At 47.7% G+C, this 25,033-nt stretch overlaps 1 protein-coding gene, 1 non-coding gene and 1 pseudogene across 2 annotated transcripts; 2 read left to right on the top strand and 1 right to left on the bottom strand.

The window, feature by feature from the left end:
- The first annotated feature begins 4,841 nt into the window (after positions 1-4,841).
- On the top strand, positions 4,842-17,046 carry LOC140418872 (uncharacterized; annotated as a pseudogene).
- Positions 17,047-19,729: 2,683 nt separating this feature from the next.
- On the top strand, positions 19,730-23,514 carry LOC140418874 (uncharacterized). Its single transcript, XM_072502519.1, has 2 exons — positions 19,730-19,887; positions 20,957-23,514. Exon 2 carries the CDS (start codon positions 21,390-21,392, stop codon positions 22,410-22,412), a length of 1,023 nt encoding a protein of 340 aa, XP_072358620.1. The 5' UTR covers positions 19,730-19,887; positions 20,957-21,389; the 3' UTR covers positions 22,413-23,514.
- A 1,429-nt stretch (positions 23,515-24,943) lies between these two features.
- trnap-ugg (transfer RNA proline (anticodon UGG)) lies at positions 24,944-25,033 on the bottom strand. Its single transcript is given in 2 exon segments — positions 24,944-24,979; positions 24,998-25,033. It is a non-coding gene; the product is annotated as a tRNA-Pro (tRNA).

A 25,033-nucleotide genomic window follows, 5' to 3' on the forward strand; every position in this document is an offset into this window, starting at 1 on the left:
TTTGCAAAATGTCTTCCCATCATTTTCTTCGCAGTCCTGCAGCTTGATTTGAAACAGCACAGCATTGGTTTTTTTTAGCTTCACACACAGGCTAAAGCGTCCGCCTCTGTTCAACATCTGTGAGTAAAATACTTTCATTCTCCCTCTGGGAAATACAGAGTTGTGGGACTCTGGAACTCGAATTAGAGACAAATCTGCTGAGGGGAAAATGCTGTGATTTTGTGGAACCTGTTTTTATTGTCTGAGATATTTAAAGTCAAATTTATCCTGGCTATTCATAAGACCATTGGATATAGGAGCAGTATTAGACCATTTGGTCCATCAAGTTGCTCCATCATTCAATCATGGCTGATAAATTTCTCATTCCCATTCTCCTGGCCTCTCCCCATAAGCCCTGATCCCTTTGTATTCCAATATTGTTTGGATTGGATTTGTTTATTGTCACATGTACCGAGGTACAGTGAAAAGTATTTTTCTGCGAGCAGCTCAACAGATCATTAAGTACATGAGAAGAAAAGGGAATAAAAGAAAATACATAATAGGGCAACACAACATATACAATGTAACTACAAAAGCACTGGCATCGGATGAAGCATACAGGGTGTAGTGTTCATGAAATCAGTCCATAAGAGGGTCATTTAGGAGTCTGGTGACAGTGGGGAAGAAGCTGTTTTTGAGTCTGTTCGTGCGTGTTCTCAGACTTCTGTATCTCCTGCCCGATGGAAGAAGTTGGAAGAGTGGGTAAGCCCGGTGGGAGGGATCTTTGATTATACTGCCCGCTTTCTCCAGGCAGCGGGAGGTGTAGATGGAGTCAATGGATGGGAGGCAGGTTTGTGTGATGGACTGGGCGGTGTTCACGACTCTCTGAAGTTTCTTGCGGTCCTGGGCCGAGCAGTTGCCATACCAGGCTGTGATGCAGCCTGATAGGATGCTTTCTATGGTGCATCTGTAAAAGTTGGTAAGAGTCAATGTGGACATGCTGAATTTCCTTAGTTTCCTGAGGAAGTATAGGCGCTGTTGTGCTTTCTTGGTGGTAGCGTCGACGTGGGTGGACCAGGACAGAGTTTTGGAGATGTGCACCCCTAGGAATTTGAAACTGCTAACCATCTCCACCTCCACCTCCATCTAACCATCTCTGCTAACTTGAAACTGCTAACCATCTCCATCTCCACCTGTTGATGCTGACAGGGGTGTACAGTACTTTGCTTCCTGAAGCCAATTACCAGCTCTTTAGTTTTGCTGGCATTGAGGGAGAGATTGTTGTCGCTACACCACTCCACTAGGTTCTCTATCTCCCCCCTGTATTCGGACTCATCGTTATTCGAGATCCGGCCCACTATGGTCGTATCGTCAGCAAACGTGTAGATGGAGTTGGAACCAAGTTTTGCCACGCAGTCGTGTGTGTACAGGGAGTAGAGTAGGGGGCTAAGTACGCAGCCTTGCGGGGCGCCGGTGTTGAGGACTATTGTGGAGGAGGTGTTGTTGTTCATTCTTACTGATTGTGGTCTGTTGGTCAGAAAATCGAGGATCCAGTTGCAGAGTGAGGAGCCAAGCCCTAGGTTTTGGAGCTTTGATATGAGCTTGGCTGGGATTATGGTGTTGAAGGCGGAGTTGTAGTCAATAAATAGGAGTCTAATGTAGGAGTCCTTGTTTTCGAGATGCTCTAGGGATGAGTATAGGGCCAGGGAAATGGTGTCTGATGTGGACCGGTTGCAGTGGTATGCGAATTGCAGTGGATCAAGGTGTTCTGGGAGTATGGAGGTGATGCGCTTCATGATCAACCTCTCGAAGCACTCCATTACGACTGAAGTCAGGGCCACTGGTCGGTAGTCATTGAGGCACGTTGCCTGGTTCTTCTTTGGTACCGGTATGATTAATACATGATTCATTTATGTTGATTCACGTGGGCAGCACGTTAACACTGCTGCTTCACAGCGCCAGGGATCTGGATTCGATTCCCGGCTTGGGTCACTGTCTGTGCAGAGTCAGCACTTTCTCCCCGTGTCTGCATAGGTTTCCTCCAGGTCCTCCGGTTTCCTCCCACAAGTCCCAAAAACGTGCTTGTTAGGTGAATTGGACATCCTGAGTTCTCCCTCTGTACCCGAACAGACGCTGGAGTGTGGCGACTGGGGAGATTTTCACAGCAACTTCATTGCAGTGTTAGTGTAAGCCTACTTGTGACATTGATAAAGTTTCATAGAATTTATCATAGAATTTACAGTGCAGAAGGAGGCCATTCAGCCCATCGAGTCTGCACTGGCTCTTGGAAAGAGCACCCTACCCAAGGTTACACCTCCACCCTATCCCCATAACCCAGTAACCCCACCCAACACTAAGGGCAATTTTGGACACTAAGGGCAATTTATCATGGCCAATCCACCTAACCTGCACATCTTTGGACTGTGGGAGGAAACCGGAGCCCCGGAGGAAACCCACGCACACACGGGGAGGATGTGCAGACTCCGCACAGACAGTGACCCAAGCCGGAATCGAACCTGGGACCCTGGAGCTGTGAAGCAATTGTGCTATCGTGCTGCCCTTTGCTTATTGTCACAAGTAGGCTTCAATGAAGTTACTGTGAAAAGCCCCTGGTTGCCACATTCCAGCGGCTGTTCGGGGAGGCCGGTTTTATTTATTTGGTTTATTATTTGTTTGATTTTTTTTTTTAAAGTGAATCCTTATCCTGCAATTTAATCCATGGAAGTCCAACAGTGCAGATGGAGGCTATTCGACCTATCGAGTCTGCACTGACCCTCTGAAAGAGTACCCTACTTAGGTCTTATCTCCGTAACCTCAGTTAGCCTGCATTAGCACAGTGGGCTAAGTAGCTGGCTTGTAATGCAGAACAATGCCAGCAGCGCAGGTTCAATTCCTGTACCGGCCCCCCCCCCCCCAAACAGGTGCCGGAATGTGGCGACTAGGGGCTTTTCACAGTAACTTCATTGAAGCCTACTTGTGACAATAAGCTATTATTATTATTATATCCTTAGACACCAAGGGGTAATTGTAACATGGTCAATCCACCTAACATGCACGTCTTTGCACACCAAGAGGCAATTATAGCATGGCCAATCCACCTAACCTGCAAATCTTTGGACACTGAAGGAGTATTTTTCACACAGCCAATCTACCTAACCTGCGAATCTTTGGACAGTTGGGGTTCTCTGGAAATGTGTTTATTTTCAGGTTATTGGTCCCTACGGAGATTGTAGCAACATTAATATGTCTAGTTCTTGTATGGTACATATTAAATATATTATTTATGGCTATGCAGTAAAGTTAATTTATAATTATTTCTATTCTGTAAGATAGTACCAAAGCTACATTACATATTTCCAGCCAGTTAGTACAGTAGAGAAGGAGTCCATTCAGCACCTCGAGTCCATGCTGACTGTGCAGAGAATCTAATCAGTCCCATTCCCCCTCTATATCCCCATTCATCTGTAGGTTTATTTCCTTGAATATCCATTTTTGAATTTTTGATCAACTCCTCTTCCAACACCCTCGGAGACGGTGAGTTCCATATAATGATCACTCACTGCCAAAATAAATGTCGCCTTCAAACCACCTCTGTGTATCTAATGAAGTAATATCTCACACATTCTTGAGCCCACTAAAATGCACTTATAAATTTAGACCAACTACTTGCATGAAGATTTTCAGATCCCTGTGTGCTGAAAAGGAAGTAGTGAGCATGAATCTAGATAAATGGCACCTTGAGAATTGGAAGTGTGTATATTAGGTACAGCAGAGTGAGAATGAACAGAGAGTGTGTGAGACGGTGATTGACAACTTTTGGGGGAAAAGAAAGGAAAGAATTTTCCATAGAAACTAAAATTATCTGTTCTGAATTTTTATCCTGGATTTACAGTGATGACTTTTGGAAAAACTATTTTTACAGGATATCAGAAGGGAAGGATTTTCAGACACAAATCTAAAAACAAATGTCATGCCGCGATCTGACACAGCCAATCGATTCATTGAGAGCTGAATATCATCAGATTTTGAATCTAGAGTGCAAAATGTTTCTGTGTCAAAAGATTTTAATCATCAGTGACTGGAAAAGCACCGAGACACACACACGCTCGAACGAGAGTGTTCCAGTGAACTGACTGTGGAAAAAACTTTAACCAGTTACACAGCCTGAAGAAATATCACACCATTCACAGCGAGGAGAAACCATACACATGTTCCATGTGTGGACAATGCTGCAACTGATTGTCAAACCTGGAGAGACACAAGGACACCCACATGATGGAGAAACTGTGGAAATGTAAGGACTGTGGGAAGGGATTTCTGTTCCCGTCTGCTCTTGAAACCCATCGACGCATTCACACTGGAGAGAGACCGTTTACCTGCTCTGTCTGTGGAAAGGGATTCAGTGATTCATCCACCCTGCGAAAACATCAGCATGTGCACACCAAGAAAAGGCCGTTCACCTGCTCTGAGTGTGGGAAGGGATTCAGGGATTCATCACACCTGCTGACACACCGGCGGGTTCACACTGGGGAGAGGCCATTCACCTGCTCTGACTGTGGCAAGGGATTCAGGAATTCATCACACCTGCAGACACACCAGCGAGTTCACACCGGGGAGAGGCCATTCACCTGCTCTGCATGTGGGAAGGGATTCAGTCAGTCTTGCAACTTGATTGTTCACCAACGCGTTCACACCGGGGAGAGGCCATTCACCTGCCCCGAATGTGGGAAGGGATTCAGCGATCCATCTGCCCTACAGAGACACCAACTTGTTCACACTGGGGAGAAGCCATTCACCTGCTCAGTGTGTGGGAAGGGATTCACTCAATTATCCAACCTGCTGAGACACTGGCGAGTTCACAAGTGATTCCATTGGCTGGATTCTGCTGTTAATCACATTCAGGACTGAACCGTGTTCTTTCTGACAGTTGGTGAAGAGGGAGGATCAGAGAGTTTATTTCTGCTGGACTGGCCGGTTTCATGACTTTGCTTCCAGGGGGCTGATACTCTTTGAGCCTGGGAATCCACATTTCCACTCATTTAGCCCATCACGTTCCTGCTGGTTCCGCGAGAACAATTCAGTGAGTTCCATTTTCCTGTTCCATCCTGGTAAGTGTATTTTCCACAAGTGTCCTTTCTAAATTATTCCATCATCTCTGTTTCTCCCACACTCATGGGGCGTGTATTCCAGGTCATTACCACTCACTTGAGAGGCAGACAAAACGAAGAGGTTAGGAGGTGGCCATTCTGCCCATCCTGATCATGCTGCCTGTTTGAAAGAGCTACCCAGCCCGGGGAAATTTCTTGAGATATATGCAGGTGAGGGCGTGTACTAGACAACAGGTGAGGGAATTTCCGTTGCTCCCGACACAGGGGATACAGGACAGGGTGCTTTCAGGGGTGTGGGTCGGAGAGGGCAAGGTGTCAGAGATTTACCGAGAGATGAGGGAAGAGGGGGAGGAGTCGGTGGGCGAACTAAAAGGAAAGTGGGAAGAAGAACTAGGGGAGGAGATAGAGGAGGGTATGTGGGCTGATGCCCTAAGCAGGGTAAATTCCTCTTCCTCATGCGCCAGGCTTAGCCTGATTCAATTTAAGGTGCTACATAGAGCACACATAACGGGAGCAAGATTGAGCAGGTTCTTTGGAGTGGAGGACAAATGTGGGAGGTGTGGCGGGAGCCCGGCAAACCACGCACACATGTTTTGGGCGTGCCCGGCACTGGAAGGGTATTGGAAGGGAGTGACGGGAGTGATTTCGCGGGTGGTGAAGGCCCGGGTCAAACCAGGCTGGGGGTTAGCTCTATTTGGAGTTGCGGAAGAGCCGGGAGTGCAGGAGGCGAAAGAGGCTGACGTTGTGGCCTTTGCGTCCCTAGTAGCCCGGCGCAGGATCCTACTCATGTGGAAGGAGGCGAAACCCCCCGGACTGGAGGCCTGGGTAAATGATATGGCGGGGTTCATTAAACTGGAGCAGATAAAGTTTGCCCTGAGAGGATCGGCTCAAGGGTTCACCAGGCGGTGGCAGCCATTTCTCGACTACCTAGGGGAACGTTAGAGGGAAGACAGATGACCAGCAGCAGCAACCCAGGGGGAAGGGGGGGGGGTTTAGTTTAGGTCAAAGATAAAGGGGTTTTGTTACTTGTGTATTGTTAAAAATTTCTGTATTGTTATTGTTGCGTTTGCTTTGTAAGAGGGGAAAAATTGTTGTTTGTGAAAAAAAATTTCAATAAAACATATTTTTTAAAAAAAAGAAAGAGCTACCCAGTTAATCCCTTTTCCCTGCAATTTTCATTTCCTTTCTTTTGGAAAACAGTCTCGCAATGCAGGCAGCGGATTCCAAATCACAAAACTTCACTGTTTTCAAACAAATAATTCAGGAGAAAGTGTGTTTGGATTTCAACATGGTGTCAAAGACATGGTCATTTTATAAAATTAAAACATGAATCTTTATTAATGACTAAATGTACCATATGCAAATTTGTGGCCAATTGAAAAAAAATGCATTTCTATTACACCTCTCACGACCGCAGGACTTCCCAAAGCATTTTGCAGCCCATGGAGTACTTTTGAAGTGGAGTCACTGTTGCAATGTGGGAAAATGTAGGGAGGCCTGGGGAGTCATTTTTAGTTTTAAAAATCAATCTTGTTCATACTGTATTCATACTGTATTCATTGTTATAAGTAACAAGGTCAAGGAAGCCCTTTTAATCGGTCCATTCAGGCCTCTCCCGTTCCACGTGATCAGCCTCACGAGGGGGCTACCTGCCCCCCTCCCGTGTCGACTAGCCATCACCTTCTCTTTTTTTTTTATTAAATATTTTATTGAAAATTTTTGGTCAACCAACACAGTACATTGTGCATCCTTTACACAATATTATAACAACACAAATAACAATGACCTATTTTATAAACAAAAAATGAATAAATAATAAATAACAAAAATGAAAACTAGCCCTAATTGGCAACTGCCTTGTCACAAGTAACACTCTCCAAAAATATAATTTAACAGTCCAATATATAATTATCTGTAGCAACGACCTATACATACTATACAGTATATATTAACAACCCTGATAGTCCTTCTGGTTCCTCCTCTCCCCCCCCCCCCCCACCCCTCCCCCTCCCCCCCGCCCCCCCCCCCCCCCCTGATCCTGGGCTGCTGCTGCTGCCTTCTTTTTCCCATTCCGTCTATCTTTCTGCGAGGTATTCGACGAACGGTTGCCACCGCCTGGTGAACCCTTGAGCCGACCCCCTTAGGACGAACTTAATCCGCTCTAGCTTTATAAACCCCGCCATGTCATTTATCCAGGTCTCCACCCCCGGGGGCTTGGCTTCTTTCCACATTAGCAATATCCTGCGCCGGGCTACTAGGGACGCAAAGGCCAAAACATCGGCCTCTCTCGCCTCCTGCACTCCCGGCTCTTGTGCAACCCCAAATATAGCCAACCCCCAGCTTGGTTCGACCCGGACTCCTACTACTTTTGAAAGCACCTTTGTCACCCCCATCCAAAACCCCTGTAGTGCCGGGCATGACCAAAACATATGGGTATGATTCGCTGGGCTTCTCGAGCACCTCGCACACCTATCCTCCACCCCAAAAAATTTACTGAGCTGTGTTCCAGTCATATGTGCCCTGTGTAATACCTTAAACTGAATCAGGCTTAGCCTGGCGCACGAGGACTACGAGTTTACCCTGTTTAGGGCATCTGCCCACAGCCCCTCCTCGATCTCCTCCCCTAGCTCTTCTTCCCATTTCCCTTTTAGTTCGTCCACCATAGTCTCCCCTTCGTCCCTCATTTCCCTATATATATCCGACACCTTACCATCCCCCACCCATTTCTTTGAGATGACTCTGTCCTGCACCTCTTGTGTCGGGAGCTGCGGGAATTCCCTCACCTGTTGCCTCGCAAAAGCCCTCAATTGCATGTACCTGAATGCATTCCCTTGGGGCAACCCATATTTCTCGGTCAGCGCTCCCAGACTTGCGAACTTCCCGTCCACAAATAGATCTTTCAGTTGCGTTATTCCTGCTCTTTGCCACATTCCATATCCCCCATCCATTCCCCCCGGGGCAAACCTATGGTTGTTTCTTATCGGGGACCCCCCCAATGCTCCGGTCTTTCCCCTATGTCGTCTCCACTGTCCCCAAATCTTCAGTGTAGCTACCACCACCGGGCTCGTGGTGTAGTTCCTCGGTGAGAACGGCAATGGGGCTGTCACCATAGCCTGCAGGCTGGTCCCCCTACAGGACGCCCTCTCTAATCTCTTCCACGCCGCTCCCTCCTCCTCTCCCATCCACTTACTCACCATTGAAATATTAGCGGCCCAATAATACTCACTTAGGCTCGGTAATGCCAGCCCGCCCCTATCCCTACTACGCTGTAAGAATCCCTTCCTCACTCTCGGAGTCTTCCCGGCCCAAACAAAACCCATGATGCTCTTTTCTATCCTTTTAAAAAAAGCCTTCGTGATCACCACCGGGAGGCACTGAAACACAAAGAGGAATCTCGGGAGGACCACCATCTTAACCGCCTGCACCCTCCCTGCCATTGACAGTGCTACCATATCCCATCTCTTGAAATCTTCCTCCATCTGTTCTACCAACCGCGTTAAATTTAGCCTGTGCAATGTGCCCCAATTCTTAGCTATCTGGATCCCCAGGTAACGAAAGTCTCTTGTTACCTTCCTCAACGGTAGGTCTTCTATTTCTCTACTCTGCTCCCCTGGATGCACCACAAACAGCTCACTCTTCCCCATGTTCAATTTATACCCTGAAAAATCCCCAAACTCCCCAAGTATCCGCATTATTTCTGGCATCCCCTCCGCCGGATCCGCCACATATAGTAGCAGATCATCCGCATATAAAGATACCCAGTGTTCTTCTCCTCCCCTAAGTATTCCCCTCCATCTCTTGGAACCTCTCAGCGCTATCGCCAGGGGCTCAATCGCCAGTGCAAACAGTAATGGGGACAGAGGACATCCCTGCCTTGTCCCTCTATGGAGCCGAAAATATGCCGATCCCCGTCCATTCGTGACCACACTCGCCACTGGGGCCCTATACAACAGCTGCACCCATCTAACATACCCCTCTCCAAAACCAAATCTCCTCAACACCTCCCACAGATAATCCCATTCCACTCTATCAAATGCTTTCTCGGCATCCATCGCCACTACTATCTCCGTTTCACCCTCTGGTGGGGCCATCATCATTACCCCTAACAGCCTCCGTATATTCGTGTTCAGCTGTCTCCCCTTCACAAACCCAGTTTGGTCCTCGTGAACCACCCCCGGGACACATTCCTCTATTCTCATTGCCATTACCTTGGCCAGGACCTTGGCATCCACATTTAGGAGGGAAATTGGTCTGTAGGACCCGCATTGTAGCGGATCCTTTTCCTTCTTTAAGAGAAGCGATATCGTTGCTTCAGACATAGTCGGGGGCAGTTGTCCCCTTTCCTTTGCCTCGTTAAAGGTCCTCGTCAGTACCGGGGCGAGCAAGTCCAAATACTTTCTGTAAAATTCAACTGGGAATCCGTCCGGTCCCGGGGCCTTTCCCGTCTGCATGTTCCTAATTCCTTTCACCACTTCTTCTACCGTGATCTGTGCTCCCAGTCCCACCCTTTCCTGCTCTTCCACCTTGGGAATTTCCAGCCGATCCAAAAAATCCATCATTCTCTCCCTCCCATCCGGGGTTGAGCTTCATACAATTTTTTATAAAATGTCTTGAACACTTCATTCACTCTCTCCGCCCCCCGCTCCATCTCTCCTTCCTCATCCCTCACTCCCCCTATTTCCCTCGCTGCTCCCCTTTTCCTCAATTGGTGTGCCAGCAATCTGCTCGCCTTCTCCCCATATTCATACTGTACACCCTGCGCCTTCCTCCATTGTGCCTCTGCAGTGCCTGTAGTCAGCAAGTCAAATTCCACATGCAGCCTTTGCCTTTCCCTGTACAGTCCCTCCTCCGGTGCTTCCGCATATTGTCTGTCCACCCTCAAAAGTTCTTGCAGCAACCGCTCCCATTCCTTACTCTCCTGCTTCCCTTTATGTGCCCTTATTGATATCAGCACCCCCTAACCACCGCCTTCAACGCCTCCCAGACCACTCCCACCTGAACCTCCCCATTGTCATTGAGTTCCAAGTACTTTTCAATACATCCCTCACCCTTAGGCACACCCCCTCATCCGCCATTAGTCCCATGTCCATTCTCCAGGGTGGGCGCCCTCCTGTTTCCTCCCCTATCTCCAAGTCTACCCAGTGTGGGGCATGATCCGAAATGGCTATAGCCGTATATTCCGTTCCCCTCACCTTCAGGATCAATGCCCTACCCAACACAAAAAAGTCTATGCGCGAATAGACTTTATGGACATAGGAGAAAAACGAGAACTCCTTACTCCTAGGTCTACTGAATCTCCACGGGTCCACACCTCCCATCTGCTCCATAAAATCCTTAAGCACCTTGGCTGCTGCCGGCCTCCTACCAGTCCTGGACTTCGACCTATCCAGCCTTGGTTCCAACACCGTGTTAAAGTCTCCCCCCATTATCAGCTTTCCCGTCTCTAGGTCCGGGATGCGTCCTAGCATTCGCCTCATAAAGTTGGCATCATCCCAGTTCGGGGCATACACGTTTACCAAAACCACCATCTCTCCCTGTAATTTGCCACTCACCATCACGTATCTGCCCCCGTTATCCACCACTATAGTCTTTGCCTCGAACATTACCCGCTTCCCCACTAATATAGCCACCCCCCTGTTTTTCGCATCCAGCCCTGAATGGAACACCTGCCCCACCCATCCTTTACGCAGCCTAACCTGGTCTATCAGTTTCAGGTGCGTTTCCTGTAACATAACCACATCTGCTTTAAGTTTCTTAAGGTGTGCGAGTACTCGTGCCCTCTTTATCGGCCCGTTGAGCCCTCTCACGTTCCACGTGATCAGCCGAGTTGGGGGGCTTCCCACCACCCCCCCCCCCTTGCCGGTTAGCCATCATCTTTTTCCAGCTTCTCACCCAGTTCCCACGCAGCTGTATCTCCCCCAAGCGGTGCCCCCCCGCCCATCCTCTCCCGTACCCACTCCCCCCTTTCCCCAGCAGCAGCAACCCAGTAATTCCCCCCTCCCACCCCCCCCCCCCGCTAGACCCCCCGCTAGCGTAATTACTCCCCCCATGTTGCTCCCAGAAGTCAGCAAACTCTGGCTGACCTCGGCTTCCCCCCGTGACCTCGGCTCGCACTGTGCGACGCCCCCTCCTTCCTGCTTCTCTATTCCCGCCATAATTATCAGAGCGCGGGAACCAAGCCCGCGCCTCTCCCTCGGCCCCGCCTCCCATGGCCAACGCCCCATCTCCTCTCCCTCCCCACCTCCCCCATCACCACCTGTGGGAGAAAGAAAAGTTACCATACCGCAGGATTAGAACATAAAACCCCTCTTTGCCCCCCCCCCATTCGCCCCACCACTTTGTCCAAACGTTCTTTTTCATAATCCACTCATTCCAGTTTTTCTTCTACAATAAAAGTCCACGCTTCATCCGCCGTCTCAATGTAGTGGTGCCTCCCTTGATATGTGACCCACAGTCTTGCCGGTTGCAGCATTCCAAATTTTATCTTCCTTTTGTGAAGTACCGCCTTGGCCCGATTAAAGCTCGCCCTCCTTCTCGCCACCTCCGCACTCCAGTCTTGATAAACGCGGATCACCGCGTTCTCCCATTTACTGCACCGAGTTTTCTTCGCCCATCTAAGGACCATTTCTCTATCCTTAAAACAGAGGAATCTCACCACTATGGCTCTGGGAGTTTCTCCTGCTCTCGATCCTCGCACCATAACTCGGTACGCTCCCTCCACCTCCAACGGACCCGTCGGGGCCTCCGCTCCCATTAACGAATGCAGCATCGTGCTCACATATGCCCCGACGTCCGCCCCCTCCACACCTTCAGGAAGGCCAAGAATCCTCAGGTTGTTCCTCCTTGCATTGTTTTCCAGTGCCTCCAACCTCTCCACACATCGTTTCTGGTGTGCCTCCTGTATCTCCGACTTCACCACCAGGCCCTGTATATCGTTCTCATTCTCGGCTGCTTTCGCCTTCACGACCCGAAGCTCCTGCTCCTGGGTCTTTTGTTCCTCCTTTAGCCCTTCGATCGCCTGTAGTATCGGGGCCAACAACTCTTTCTTCATTTCCTTTTTTATCTCCTCCACGCAGCATTTCAAGAACTCTTGTTGTTCAGGGCCCCATATGAAACTGCCACCTTCCGACGCCATCTTGGTTTTTGCTTGCCTTCCTTGCCGTTGTTCCAAAGGATCCGCTGCAATCCGGCCACTTTCCTCTCCTTTTTCCATCCGTGTCCAGGGGGAACACCCTCCTGGTTTACCGCACGGTGTTTTTAGCCGTTAAAATTGCCGTTGGGGCTCCTATCAAGAGCCCAAAGGTCCGTTTCACAGGGAGCTGCCGAAACGTGCGACTCAGCTGGTCATCGCCGCACCCGGAAGTCGTTTACATTTATTAAATGATAATTTTTTTTTAAATTGACATTTCTTAACCAGGAGCCTTTGTTGGTCAGTGAGCTCAGGGTGCCGGATGAACAAGACTTGGTGTGAGTAAGCATGTGGACCGCAGAGCTAGATGTGGATGACCTCAAGATTACAGGGAGGTTAAATGTGGGAGGGGGTGTTGTTAGGATAGTTAAATCCAGAAGTAACAAAGGAATGGATGATGGGTTCAGCAGTGGATGAGCTGACACTGAAGTTGAAAGAGAGGTTGTTGGTGATAATGTGACTATGTAGTTGAAAACACATCTTGGGGTAAAATACGTTGCGATGCTTGTGAACAATCACTTTGCGACTCAGCCAGTTACCAGGGAGAGAGATGGAGCCTGTGGCCAAGGAGTAGCAGGGACTGAATGGCTTTGGTCTTTCCAATGTATAACATTTCTGTTTATCCAGTACTGGAAGTCAGACAAGTCATGACGGTGTGTGACTTGGGAGGATACTTAAGAGGTGATGGTGTTCATATTTACCTGCGATGTTGGTCCTAGGAGGTGGAGGTTGAGGGTTTGGGAGATTCTGTGAAAATTCTGGATGAGTTTCTCTCACCACCTGTGTCCTCCGCCCCCCCACAACCTCAACTCTCCCACTACTCCCCTTTCGCTCCCTCTGTCTTGTTCTCTCCTCAAATAGGGGTCCGGGTCTGTGTAGGTCCAGACAAGGAGGCAGATTCCCTTCCCTGAAGGACATTAGTGACCCAGTTGGGTTTTTATGACAATCCAGCAGTTTTCATGGTCACTTTTTCCCAGTGCCGGCCCCACAAATGACCAGATTCATTCAGCTCCATTTCACAACCTGCCTTTGTGTTTTTGTGGGTTCTCTCTCACTCCCTTTTTTGTTTTAAATCAATTTCACAGGTCATTAGAAGGGGAGGATTTGAAGTTGGGAAATTGAAACCAAACACCACAGCAGGATCTGACGAGAGTCGTATAATTTATCAGAACTTGAATATCGTCAGAATTTGAACATGGAAGGAAAAAGCACTGTTCACAGTGGGGAGAAACCGTACACGTGTTCTGCGTGTGGTCGAGGCTTCAGTCGATCTTCTGGCCTTTCGAGGCACAAGCGCAGTCACACTGGGGAGAATCCGTGGACATGTGGGGACTATGGGAAGGCATTTAGTTACCCATCTGACCTAGAAACCCATCGACGCAGTCACACCGGGGAGAGACCGTTCACTTGCCCTCAGTGTGGGAAGGGATTTACTCAGTCATCCAGCCTGCTAAAACACCAGAGAGATCATAATGGGGAGAGACCATTTACATGTTCCGAGTGTGGGAAGGGATTCACTCAGTTATCCAACCTGTTAAGACACCAGCGTGGTCATGCTGGGGAGAGGCCATTTACTTGCTGTGTGTGTGGGAAGGGATTTATTCAGTCATCCCACCTGTTGGCACATCAGCGAGTTCACACTGGAGAGAGATCATTTACTTGCTCCGAGTGTGGGAACGGATTCACTCAGTTTTCCGGCCTGCTGAAACACCAGCAAATTCACACTGGGGAGAAGCCATTTACCTGCTCTTTGTGTGGGAAAGGATTCACTCAGTCATCGCACCTGCTGAAACACCAACGGGTTCACACTGAGGAGAGACCTTTTAAATGCTTGATCTGTGAGAAGTGCTTTAAAAGTTCTGTGGAACTGACATCCCATCAACGGGTTCACTCTGACGAGAGACCATTTAAATGTGTGGACTGCGGGAAGTGCTTTAAAAGCTCTGGTGACCCATCAACGTGTTCACACTGAGGAGAGACCGTTCAGGTGCTCCCACTGTGGGACTGGGTTCAGGAAATCATCATTACTCACCCGTACACCAGAGAATTCACACTGGGGAGAGGCCGCTCATCTGCTCGGACTGTGGGAAGGGATTCAATCATTCACCTAACCTGCTGAAACACCAGCGCATTCACACCGGGGAGAAGCCGTTCTCCTGCTCCAAGTGTGGGAAGGGATTCACTCAGTCATCCCATCTGCTGAGACACCAGCGAGGTCACAAATGATTACAGTGATTGGATTTTCCTGTAAATCACATGAAAGACTGAAGATGATACATTTGAGTCTGTTTCTGCTGCTGTTAATAAACACCAGCCCAGTTATATGGGGTTGGCCTTTGGCAGGACAGGAAGTGCCAGAAAATCCCACCCAGTGAAACAATCCGATCAGTTGATTCTGCTCCTCTCCCTTCCACCAAACCACTCAGTAAAGCTGCCTCTAAAGTCCTTTCTTGTCCAAGTTCTGAACTCACATCTTTCCCCTCTTTTTCAGCTATCCCATCATGCCCGCTCAGAGCTCATCTTGTCCGTGAGACTTGCCTTTTGTTCCTTTCACCCGATTCTCACGAAACTGCTGAACATCCAGTTTGCTCATTTTAGCCGATATTAACACCCCGCTCTGTCTCTTGATACTGTTCCTCTTACCTTGAAATCCACCGTTGTCACACAGCCTAAAAATTAACCTTTGATCCCACCATCCTTGAAATCTAATGCCCCATCTACAACCTCCCTTTCCTCTCTAAAGTTTGTGGACTCGGTGTCCCCCCAAGGATCTATCCTCGGCCCCTCCTATTTCTCTTCTGCACGCTGTCACTAGGTGATGTCATCCAAAAGCACCGTGTTAGTTTTCACATGTACACTGACAACACCCAGCTCTGCCTCACCCCCATCCCCATCCATTCCTCCACTGTTACTAAATTATCAAACTGCTTTTCCCACATCCAGTGCTTCCAATGCTCCTTATAGAGCAGTGGTTCCAAAGGACTGACATATTGTAACTGTTACATCCCTGTTCTCAAGCACAGTAATTACATCCAATCAGCTTCACATCAATGTTGGGGAAAGTTGAAGCCAATTGTCTGGGACAAAATCAACTGGCAGTTGGGAAAATTTGGATTATTATTTCCAGCATTTTCTGTTTTTAACACCGAAAGCTTCCCTGGATGTGAAGGCTGGGAGAGACACTCTGGAAGGTATGGGGAGCTAGGACTTGTACATGGAAAGTAACCAAAGGTATAAATCTGAAAGGAGAAATGGTCCAAAAATAGAACAGTCGTTGACAGGACATCAGTTAATTTCCTTTTCCCCTGGAGAAATCAAGGACTTGACACAGTGTGTTTGAGACAAAGCTGATTTATTTCACAAATAACAAGATGTTAAACTCTAGCCCAGCTCAGTTACAGAGATTCAAAATAAACCCCAATTGTCAGAATGAAGATGGTTCAGTTCTGGGTGTGATTAACAGTGACAGTAACAGCAGAATCAACACTTTAAATGAACAGAGGGCAAATATAAATTCCCGCTGCAGGTTTGACAGTCTAGGAATAGGTGGCATTGTCTAAAAGTTAGAACCAGACCTTCAGGACTGAAGTTACACAGGAGACAAGACACAGAAACAAGCCACTGGACACAACCAGTCCAGCTCAGTGTTTCTGCTCCAAAGGAGCCACCCTCCCATCTCTCCACATCTAAATCTCTCATTGTCATCCTCTATTCCCTTCTCCCTCTTGTGTTTGTCTAGTTTCCCCTTCATTACATCTAAATTGTTCCCTTCATCCAGTCCCTGTGCCAGTGAGTTCCACATTCTCACCATTCCCTGGTTGAAGGATTGCATTGGATTTGTTTATGGTCACCTGTACCAAGGTACAGTGAAAAATATTGTTCTGCGTACGATTCAGACAGATCATTCCATACATGAAAAAACTTAAGGCATACATAAATACACAATGTAAATACATAGGCACAGGCATTGGGTGAAGCATACAGGGGTGCAGTACTACTCAGTAGAGAAGATGTGTGAAGAGATCGGATCAGTCTATAAGAAGGTGATTTAGGAGTCTGGTAACAGCAGGGAAGAAGCTGGAAGAGGTTGGAAGAGTGAATAAGCTGGGTGGGAGGGGTCTTTGATTATGCTGCCCGCTTTCCAAGGCAGCGGGAGGTGTAGACAGAGTCAATGGATGGGAGGCGTTTGATAAGGTTCCCCACGGTAGGCTACTGCAGAAAATACAGAGGCATGGGATTCAGGGTGATTTAGCAGTTTGGATCAGAAATTGGCTAGCTGGAAGAAGACAAAGGGTGGTGGTTGATGGGAAATGTTCAGACTGGAGTCCAGTTACTAGTGGTGTACCACAAGGATCTATTTTGGGGCTACTGCTGTTTGTCATTTTTATAAATGACCTGGCGGAGGGCGTAGAAGGATGGGTGAGTAAATTTGCAGATGACACTAAAGTTGGTGGAGTTGTGGACAGTGCGGACGGATGTTACAAGTTACAGGGGGACATAGATAAGCTGCAGCACTGGGCTGAGAGGTGGCAAATGGAGTTTAATGCAGAAAAGTGTGAGGTGATTCATTTTGGAAGGAATAAGAGGAAGACAGAATACTGGGCTAATGGTAAGATTCTTGGCAGTGTGGTGAGCAGAGAGATCTCGGTGTCCATGTACATAGATCCCTGAAAGTTGCCACCCAGGTTGAGAGGGTTGTTAAGCAGGCGTACGGTGTGTTAGCTTTTATTGGTAGAGGGATTGAGTTTCGGAGCCATGAGGTCATGTTGCAGCTGTACAAAACTCTGGTGCGGCCGCATTTGGAGTATTGTGTGCAATTCTGGTCGCCGCATTATAGGAAGGATGTGGAAGCATTGGAAAGGGTGCAGAGGAGATTGCCTGGTATGGAGGGAAGGTCTTATGAGGGAAGGCTGAGGGACTCAAGGCTGTTTTGGTTAAAGAGAAGGTTAAGAGGTGACTTAATTGAGGCATACAAGATGATCAGAGGATTGGATAGGGTGGACAGTGAGAGCCTTCTTCCTCGGATGGTGATGTCTAGCATGAGGGGACATAGCTTTAAATTGAGGGGAGATAGATATGACAGATGTCAGAGGTAGGTTCTTTACTCAGAGTAGTAAGGGCATGGAATGCCTTGCCTGCAACAGTAGTGGACTCGCCAACACTAAGGGCATTCAAATGGTCATTGGATAGACATATGGACGATAAGGGAATAGTGTAGATGGGCTTTAGAGTGGTTTCACAGGTCGGCGCAACATCGAGGGCCGAAGGGCCTGTACTGCGCTGTAATGTTCTGTTCTATGTTCTATATTCTGGGCTCTGTTCACGACTCTTTGTAATTTCTTACGGTCTTGGGTCAATTAGTTGCCATACCAGGCTGTGATACAGCCAGATAGGATGCTTTCTATGCTGCACCTGTAAAAGTTGGTTAGAGTCACTGTGGACATGCCACATTTCCTTAGTTTCCTCAGGAAGTATTGGCGCTGTTGTGCTTTCTTTGTCGCAGCGTCGATGTGGGTGGACCAGGACAGATTGTTGGTTGCAGACCTAGAAATTAGAAGCTGCTAACCATCTCCACCTCGGCCCCATTAATGCAGACAGGGGTGTGTACAGTATTTCATAGAATTTACAGTGCAGAAGGAGGCCATTCGGCCCATTGAGTCTGCACCGGCTCTTGGAAAGAGCACCCTACCCAAGCCCACACCACCCTATCCCCATAACTCAGTAACCCCACTCAACCAACACTAAGGGCAATTTAGCATGGCCAATCCACCTAACCTGCACATCTTTGGACTGTGGGAGGATACCGGAGCACCCGGAGGAAACCCACGCGCACACGGGGAGAATGTGCAGACTCCGCACAGACAGTGACCCAGCCGGGAATCGAACCTGGGACCCTGGAGCTGTGAAGCAATTGCGCTAACCGCTATGCTACCGTGCTGCCCTTTGCTTCCTGAAGTCAATGACAAGCTCTTTAGTTTTGCTGATATTCAAGGAGAGAATATTGTTATTACACCACTCCACTAGGTTCTCTATCACTCTCCTGGCACCAGTATTATGGTGGTCTTCTTGAAGCAGGTGAGGATGGAGTAGGGAGAGGTTGAACATGTCCGAGAGCACATCTGCGAGCTGGTCCGCGCAGGATCTGAGTTTTAAACCCCCATCCCACAAACTCTCCCTTCTCTCTGGGCTGAAATCCAAATAAAGTGTCATAATTCTTTCTGTATCTTTTCAACAAATTTATACACTTAAAGGTATGAATATGTTTGATATTTCACTTCCTTCGTGACTTGTGACAGATATTAATCTGAATCACCCTGGTTTCTTGTTCGCTCCCTGACTTATTAACTTCAAGAAAATATGGAGAAGATTGAAGCCACTCTTTTTGATCTCTGTTCAATTTCCATTCCTGGCGTATGGACTCCATCCCTCTCCCTGGCCATAGTCTAAGATCAAGTCAGTCTCTTTGTAACCTTGGTTTCACATTTGACCCCAAGATGAGCTTCTGACCTCGTGTCTGTGCCATCACTCAGACCGCCTGTTTCACTTGCATTACACCATCCGGCCTCTTTCTTGTCTCTGTGCACCTGGTGCTGAAAACATTGGTCATGCCACCGTCACTTTCAGACTCGACTATTCCATTACACACGTGGCTGCTCTCCCACATTCTAGCTCTGTAAACTTCAAACCATCCAAAAATCTTAATTCACAGCAAGTTTTTTTTACACTAACATCTGTGTGCTCCCTGTTTGTACTGGCTCCCAGTCAATTCTCACCCTTGTTTTCAAACCCCTCCATGGCCTCATCTCTCCCTGTCTCTGCAACCTCCTCCAGCCCCACAGTCTCCTGAGATATCTGCAAATCTGATCCTGGACTCTTGTACACTCTCGATTATAATTACTCTCTGTCTCCACCTCATTTTCCTCCTTTAAGACTCTCTTTAAGACTCACCTCTTTGTCCAAGTTTTTGGTCACCTGCCCTAATATCTCCTTTTGTGTCTGGGTGTCTCACTTTGTCTCATAATGTTCCTGTGAGGTTGACTGGGATGATTTATGATGTTAACGGTGTTATATAAATAGAAGTTGTTGTTGTTGACTGTAACCCTGACCTCCTGTTTTACATCCCATTGGTTTCACAACAAACTCTCGGGTTTGCAGCCTCAATAAAGACGGCGGCCGTTAACTCAGGCCAGTCACCGGGAGCAGGCTGCAGCTGTCCCCCCGCTCGATGAAAACCCGGGCTCTTTCTGTATCTTTTTAACAAATTTGTATAAGTAAAGGTATGAATATGTTTGATATTTCACTTCTTATTGGGGTTTGGAGTCTCCACCGGGTTTCAGTGAAACCTCCTGGCCGCGACCAGCGTCGTGCCCGGGAAATGATTGACGGTAGCTCTGGACCTATAGGAAGAGGTGGGTGGGTGTTGAGGCCCAAGCTGAGCAGCTGGTCCTCCAACCAATCGGAGTGAATGAGAGGCGGGGCTGAGCCCCGGTCGCCATGTCAGCTGAAGCATGCGCGGTGCTGATGACAGCTCAGGACTCAGGCGGTCGGGTGGGAATTCTCAGACAGGCAGATCCCGCTCGCTGAGTCATGAGGGAGGGATGGAGCCGGCAGGTGGGTCGGGATTTTCGATAAACGTAGGCCCCAAGCTCTGATTACGAAGCTCGGATACGGCAGTTGAACCGGCGACAGCTGCTCGGGCTTTTCGCCGAGACAGGCCCGGGTGGCAGGGTGCATGCGGAGGGAGCGAGAGCCCCGGCTTTGCTCCGCCTCCCATTCACTCTGATTGGTTGGAGGACTCGCCGCTCTCCATCGGTCTGCTAGCTCCACCCCCTTTTCCCATTGGTCTGCACCTGCTGTCAATCAGTCCCCGGGCATTGTGAGCTGGATCAAACCCTTCACAATCATTGTCAGCTCCCTGGTTTGCAGCTGCGGTGCTTCTCCCTCCCGGGAACAGGCCCAGGTTAACGGGCACCATCCTGCTTCAGACACTGGAGGATGGTTCACATCAGAGGATGGGGGAGGGGCACAATAAATAAGAGCTTCCACTTTGCACTCAAATCAATGAGGACTCTGATCTCTGGCAAGGAAGGAAACCCTGGCAGGTGGGCGGGGAGGGTTCACAAACACCCGCTGGAGGCCCCAAACCCCCAATAAGACCCATTGGTTTTATTGTCAGTCTGCAGATAGGAGCTGGAGAACTGAACCCAGGCAGAGGAGAGGGAGGGAGAAAACTGGGAGTGGAGGAAAGAAATGGTGCCGATGGTGAGATGGGTTTGGATTTCAGCCCAGGGAGGAGGGAGAGTGTGTGGGACGGGGATTTACAACTTTGAGGAAAATATGTTCTCGATAAACTAGAATTGACTGTTCAGAATTTGTCATAAATACAAGATAGTTACGAATAAATCCAAGGGAGCAATACGGGCAAATGTACTTACGCACAGGTTTAGAATGTGCAACTCATTACCATGGAAAGGAGTTGAGGAAAGTACTGAGATGTTTTCAAAAGGCAACGGGACAAGCACATGAGAAAATGGAATCAAAAATCAGCTGACAGGCTGAGATTTGACAGGTGTGACAGTCGAAGATGTGTGCCGAGTATTGACAGCAGCAGAATCTGTGACAGAATGGCCTGTTTGTGTCTTATATATTCACAATATTTCAATGTAATCTCCTTTTACAGAATATTTGCAGATGCAAGCATCATGTTGAGATCTGACAGAGTCACTTGATTCATCAGGACTGGCCTTTCAACGTGGAAGGAGAAATGTTTGTCTGTTTTGTCTTTGGGAAAATATTTCAAAAATCACTTTGATTGGAAAAGCACCGAGACACAGACATCTAAGTAATTTTCCAACGTTAGCTGGAACTGAGCTTTAACCAATCACATAGCATGAAATTAAATTTCAGCATTTACACCAGAGAGACACCTTACTCAGGCTTCAACTGATGATCCAAGTTCGAGAGGCGTAAGGACATTCGCACCAAAGGAATCAAGAAGCAGCAATTGGACATTCAGCCCCGTGAGCCTGTTCCACCATTTAATAACATCACGGCTGATCTGATAGTGACCTCAAATCTGCATCCCACCTACACCTGATAACTTGTCGATAACGATGGAGAAACCGTGGAAATGTGGGGACTGTAGGATGGGATTCAATTACCCATCTGAATTGGAAACTCATCGACGTATTCACACTGGGGAAAGGCCGTTCACCTGCTCCATGTGTGGGAAGGGATCCACTACGTTATCCAACCTCATCACACACCAGCATGTTCATACTGACCAGAGACCGTTTAAATGTGCTGACTGTGAGAAGAACTTTAAAAGCAGAAAGGATTTACTGATACATCAACGCACTCACACTGGGGAGAGGCCGTTCTCCTGCTCTGTGTGTAGGAAGGCATTCACTCAGTCATCCGAACTCCTGAGACACCAACTTGTTCATACTGATCAGAGACCTTTTAAATGTGCTGACTGTGAGAAGAGCTTTAAAAGCAGAAAGGACTTACTGTTACATCAACGCACTCACACTGGGGAATGGCCATTCACCTGCTTTGTGTGTGGGAAGGGATTTAATGCTTCATCAAACCTCCGGACTCACCATCAGGTCCACTCTGGCCAGAGACCGTTTAAATGTGCTGACTGTGAAAAGAGCTTTAAAAGCAGAAATGATTTACTGTTCCATCAACGCCAACACACTGGAGAGAAGCCATTCACCTGCTCCACGTGTGGGAAAGGATTCACTCAGTCATCGAACCTCCGGACACACCAACGTGTTCACACAGATAAGAGACCTTTTCAATGTTCTGACTGTGAGAAGAGCTTTAAAAGTCAAAGGTGTTTAATGATACATCAACGCACTCACACTGGGGAGAGGCCGTTCACCTGCTCTGTGTGTGGGAAGGGATTCACTGAGTCATCCCAGCTTTTGAAACACCAGCGAGTTCACACTGGGGAGAGACCGTACACTTGCCCCGTGTGTGAGAAGAAATTCACTCAGTCATCCGACCTGACTAGACACCAACTTGTTCACACTGATCAGAAACCTTTTAAATGTTCTGACTGTGAAAAAAGATTTACAAGTAAACAGAATCTGCTGAAACACCAGCGAGTTCACACTGAAACAGAATCATAGCATTTACAGTGCAGAAGGAGGACATTTGGCCCATCGAGTGCACCGGCCCTTGCAAAGAGCACCTTACTTAAGCCCATATCTCCAACCTAACTCATAACCCCACCTAACCCTTTTGGACACTAAGGGCAATTTAGCATCGCCAATCCATCTAACTTGCACATCTTTGGACTGTGGAAACCGGAGCATCCGGAGGAAACCCACACAGACACGGGGACAACGTGCAGACTCCACACAGACAGTGACCTAAGCCGGGAATCAAACCTGGGATCCTGGAGCTGTGAAGCAACAGTGCTAACCACTGTGCTACTGTGTCACCCATACGTGGGAGCGTGTGGAAGCCAGCTATTTTCTATAGGTAAAAGATAGCTATTTAGCACTGAGCTCCCTCGTCTATTAAATACCATTTTAAAACTCACTCATAACCTCAGGTCAATTCAAAACACACATTCAGCATTTCAAAACATAGCTTCAACATGACACAGAAACAGATAGATTAAAACAGCATTCTTATTCAGCTAACAAATACATTTGCAAGATAAAGTGACCAAGGACAGGGCAAGCTCCGTGACAACAGCACAGTAACCTAAAGGCGCTATTGTCCTCAGCATGTATCCAGTTCAAGCAGCTTGTGGTAAGGAAGCCGAATCGCATTCCATAAGCTCATACAAGAATACATTTTAGGTTAATGTTGCCTATTAATGAGTGACAACTAACCCTCAAATCAAACTCATTTGATGTTAATCCAAACCAATTAGAATTACATTGGGGTGTAGATAGATGGCTAAAGTCTGATATGATTTGGTATAACCGTGATGGATTTTCGGCCATCTCTCTTTCCGGAATCAATCTATACTTTGATTTAACTATTCGCTGTCTCTCTGTTTTTTTCATATTTCACTTTCTGACTTTGACTTTTGAAGTTATTGCGAGCTGTTTGCCTAAACAAGAAAATCATTTCTGTGATTGTTTGAAAGTTGAATTGTCTACAGATTGTCACTCTGAGTCCTATGTTAGCTGGACTTATTAGAGAATAAGACTTTAAATGACTCTCAATTGTAATCAATAGCGACAAATAAACCAGATACTTATTTGCACCTGAGAAGTTTTAACTTAAATTCCTACTGAGTTTTAGTAATCGCAAAGTGCTGCTAAAACCGCATGGTAGATCTAACAGAGCGGTACTGGGGAGAGGCTGTTTACCTGCTCCATGTGCGGGAGGAGATTCACTCAGTCAAACAACCTGCACAGACATCAGCAAGTTCACAGGCAACAGCAGGGTTTGGATTCAGTTGTTGTTGCTGCTGTTAGTCACATCCGGGACTGAATGATGCCTGGACGTCTGTTTCCAGTGCAGCGCCACAGTTTCCGGTATATATCAATGATTTAGACTGAAATGTATGCACCAGGATTACACAAAAGTTGCTGATGTGTTTTAGACAATGAGGGAGAAAGCCATGGACTGGGTCAGGTGGACAGAAAAGTGGTGAATGGAAATTTAGATAATGAGAGGTTAGGAACAGACTTCAGTTAACTCCCAATAAAAATAAGGTCACTTCAGGATAATGGACAAAACTAACTGGTGAGGATCTGATGAATCTTTATTTGTTTTATTCTTAAGTTTATTTACTTAAGTCAGTTAATAATGAAATAAATAATGACATGACAGCACATCCCAGCCCCGTGGAATACACATCCAGTTCCATGTGGGAAAACCAGGGCACTTCCATTAAGCTTGGCAATCACAAGTGCTGGAAATGTCATCAGTTGGAGCAGCAGGAAGCAAAGGGGAATGGTCCAGAGGTATTTTTGTGACCGGAAGACTGTTTCCAACGGAGTTCTGGATTGTTCAGGACAGGATTCCATACTTTGTGTGTTATATATGAATGATTTAGGCCTGAGTTAACGGCTGCCATCTTTATTGAGGCTGCAAACCCGCAAGGGGAAATAAATCAGTGATAGAGTTTGTTGTGAAACCAATTGGTTGTTGTAAAACGGGAGGTCAGGGTTACAGTCAACGAAGAACAAAGAAAAGTATAGCACAGGAACAGGCCCTTCGGCCCTCCAAGCCTGTGCCGACCATGCTGCCCGTCTAAACTAACATCTTCTGCACTTCCGGGGTCCGTATCCCTCTGTTCCCATCTTATCCATGTATTTATCAAGATCCCCCTTAAATCATAGATCATAGAATTTACAGTGCAGAAGGAGGCCATTCAGCCCATCGAGTCTGCACCGGCTCTTGGAAAGAGCACCCTACCCAAGGTCAACACCTCCACCCTATCCCAGTAACCCCACCCTAAGGGCAATTTTGGACACTAAGGGCAATTTATCCTGGCCAATCCACCTAACCTGCACATCTTTGGACTGTGGGAGGAAACCGGAGCACCCGGAGGAAACTCACGCACGCACGGGGAGGATGTGCAGACTCCGCACAGACATAGTGACCCAAGCCGGAATCAAACCTGGGACCCTGGAGCTGTGAAGCAATTGTGCTATCCACAATGCTACCGTGCTGCCCACAAAACCTCATCAAAGGGCTCGTCCGGGATTTGAACCCGGGACCTCACGCAGATTTTGAGATCGCGAAATCCAAAGCGAGAATCATACCCCTAGACCAACGAGCC

The sequence above is a fragment of the Scyliorhinus torazame genome, chromosome 5 (genome assembly GCF_047496885.1).
Source record: "Scyliorhinus torazame isolate Kashiwa2021f chromosome 5, sScyTor2.1, whole genome shotgun sequence".
Taxonomy (NCBI): domain Eukaryota; kingdom Metazoa; phylum Chordata; class Chondrichthyes; order Carcharhiniformes; family Scyliorhinidae; genus Scyliorhinus; species Scyliorhinus torazame.

What these genes read in the sequence shown, in the direction of transcription:
- LOC140418874 (XM_072502519.1), top strand. Translation starts at nt 21,390, where the DNA reads ATGGAGAAACCGTGGAAATGTGGGGACTGTAGGATGGGATTCAATTAC.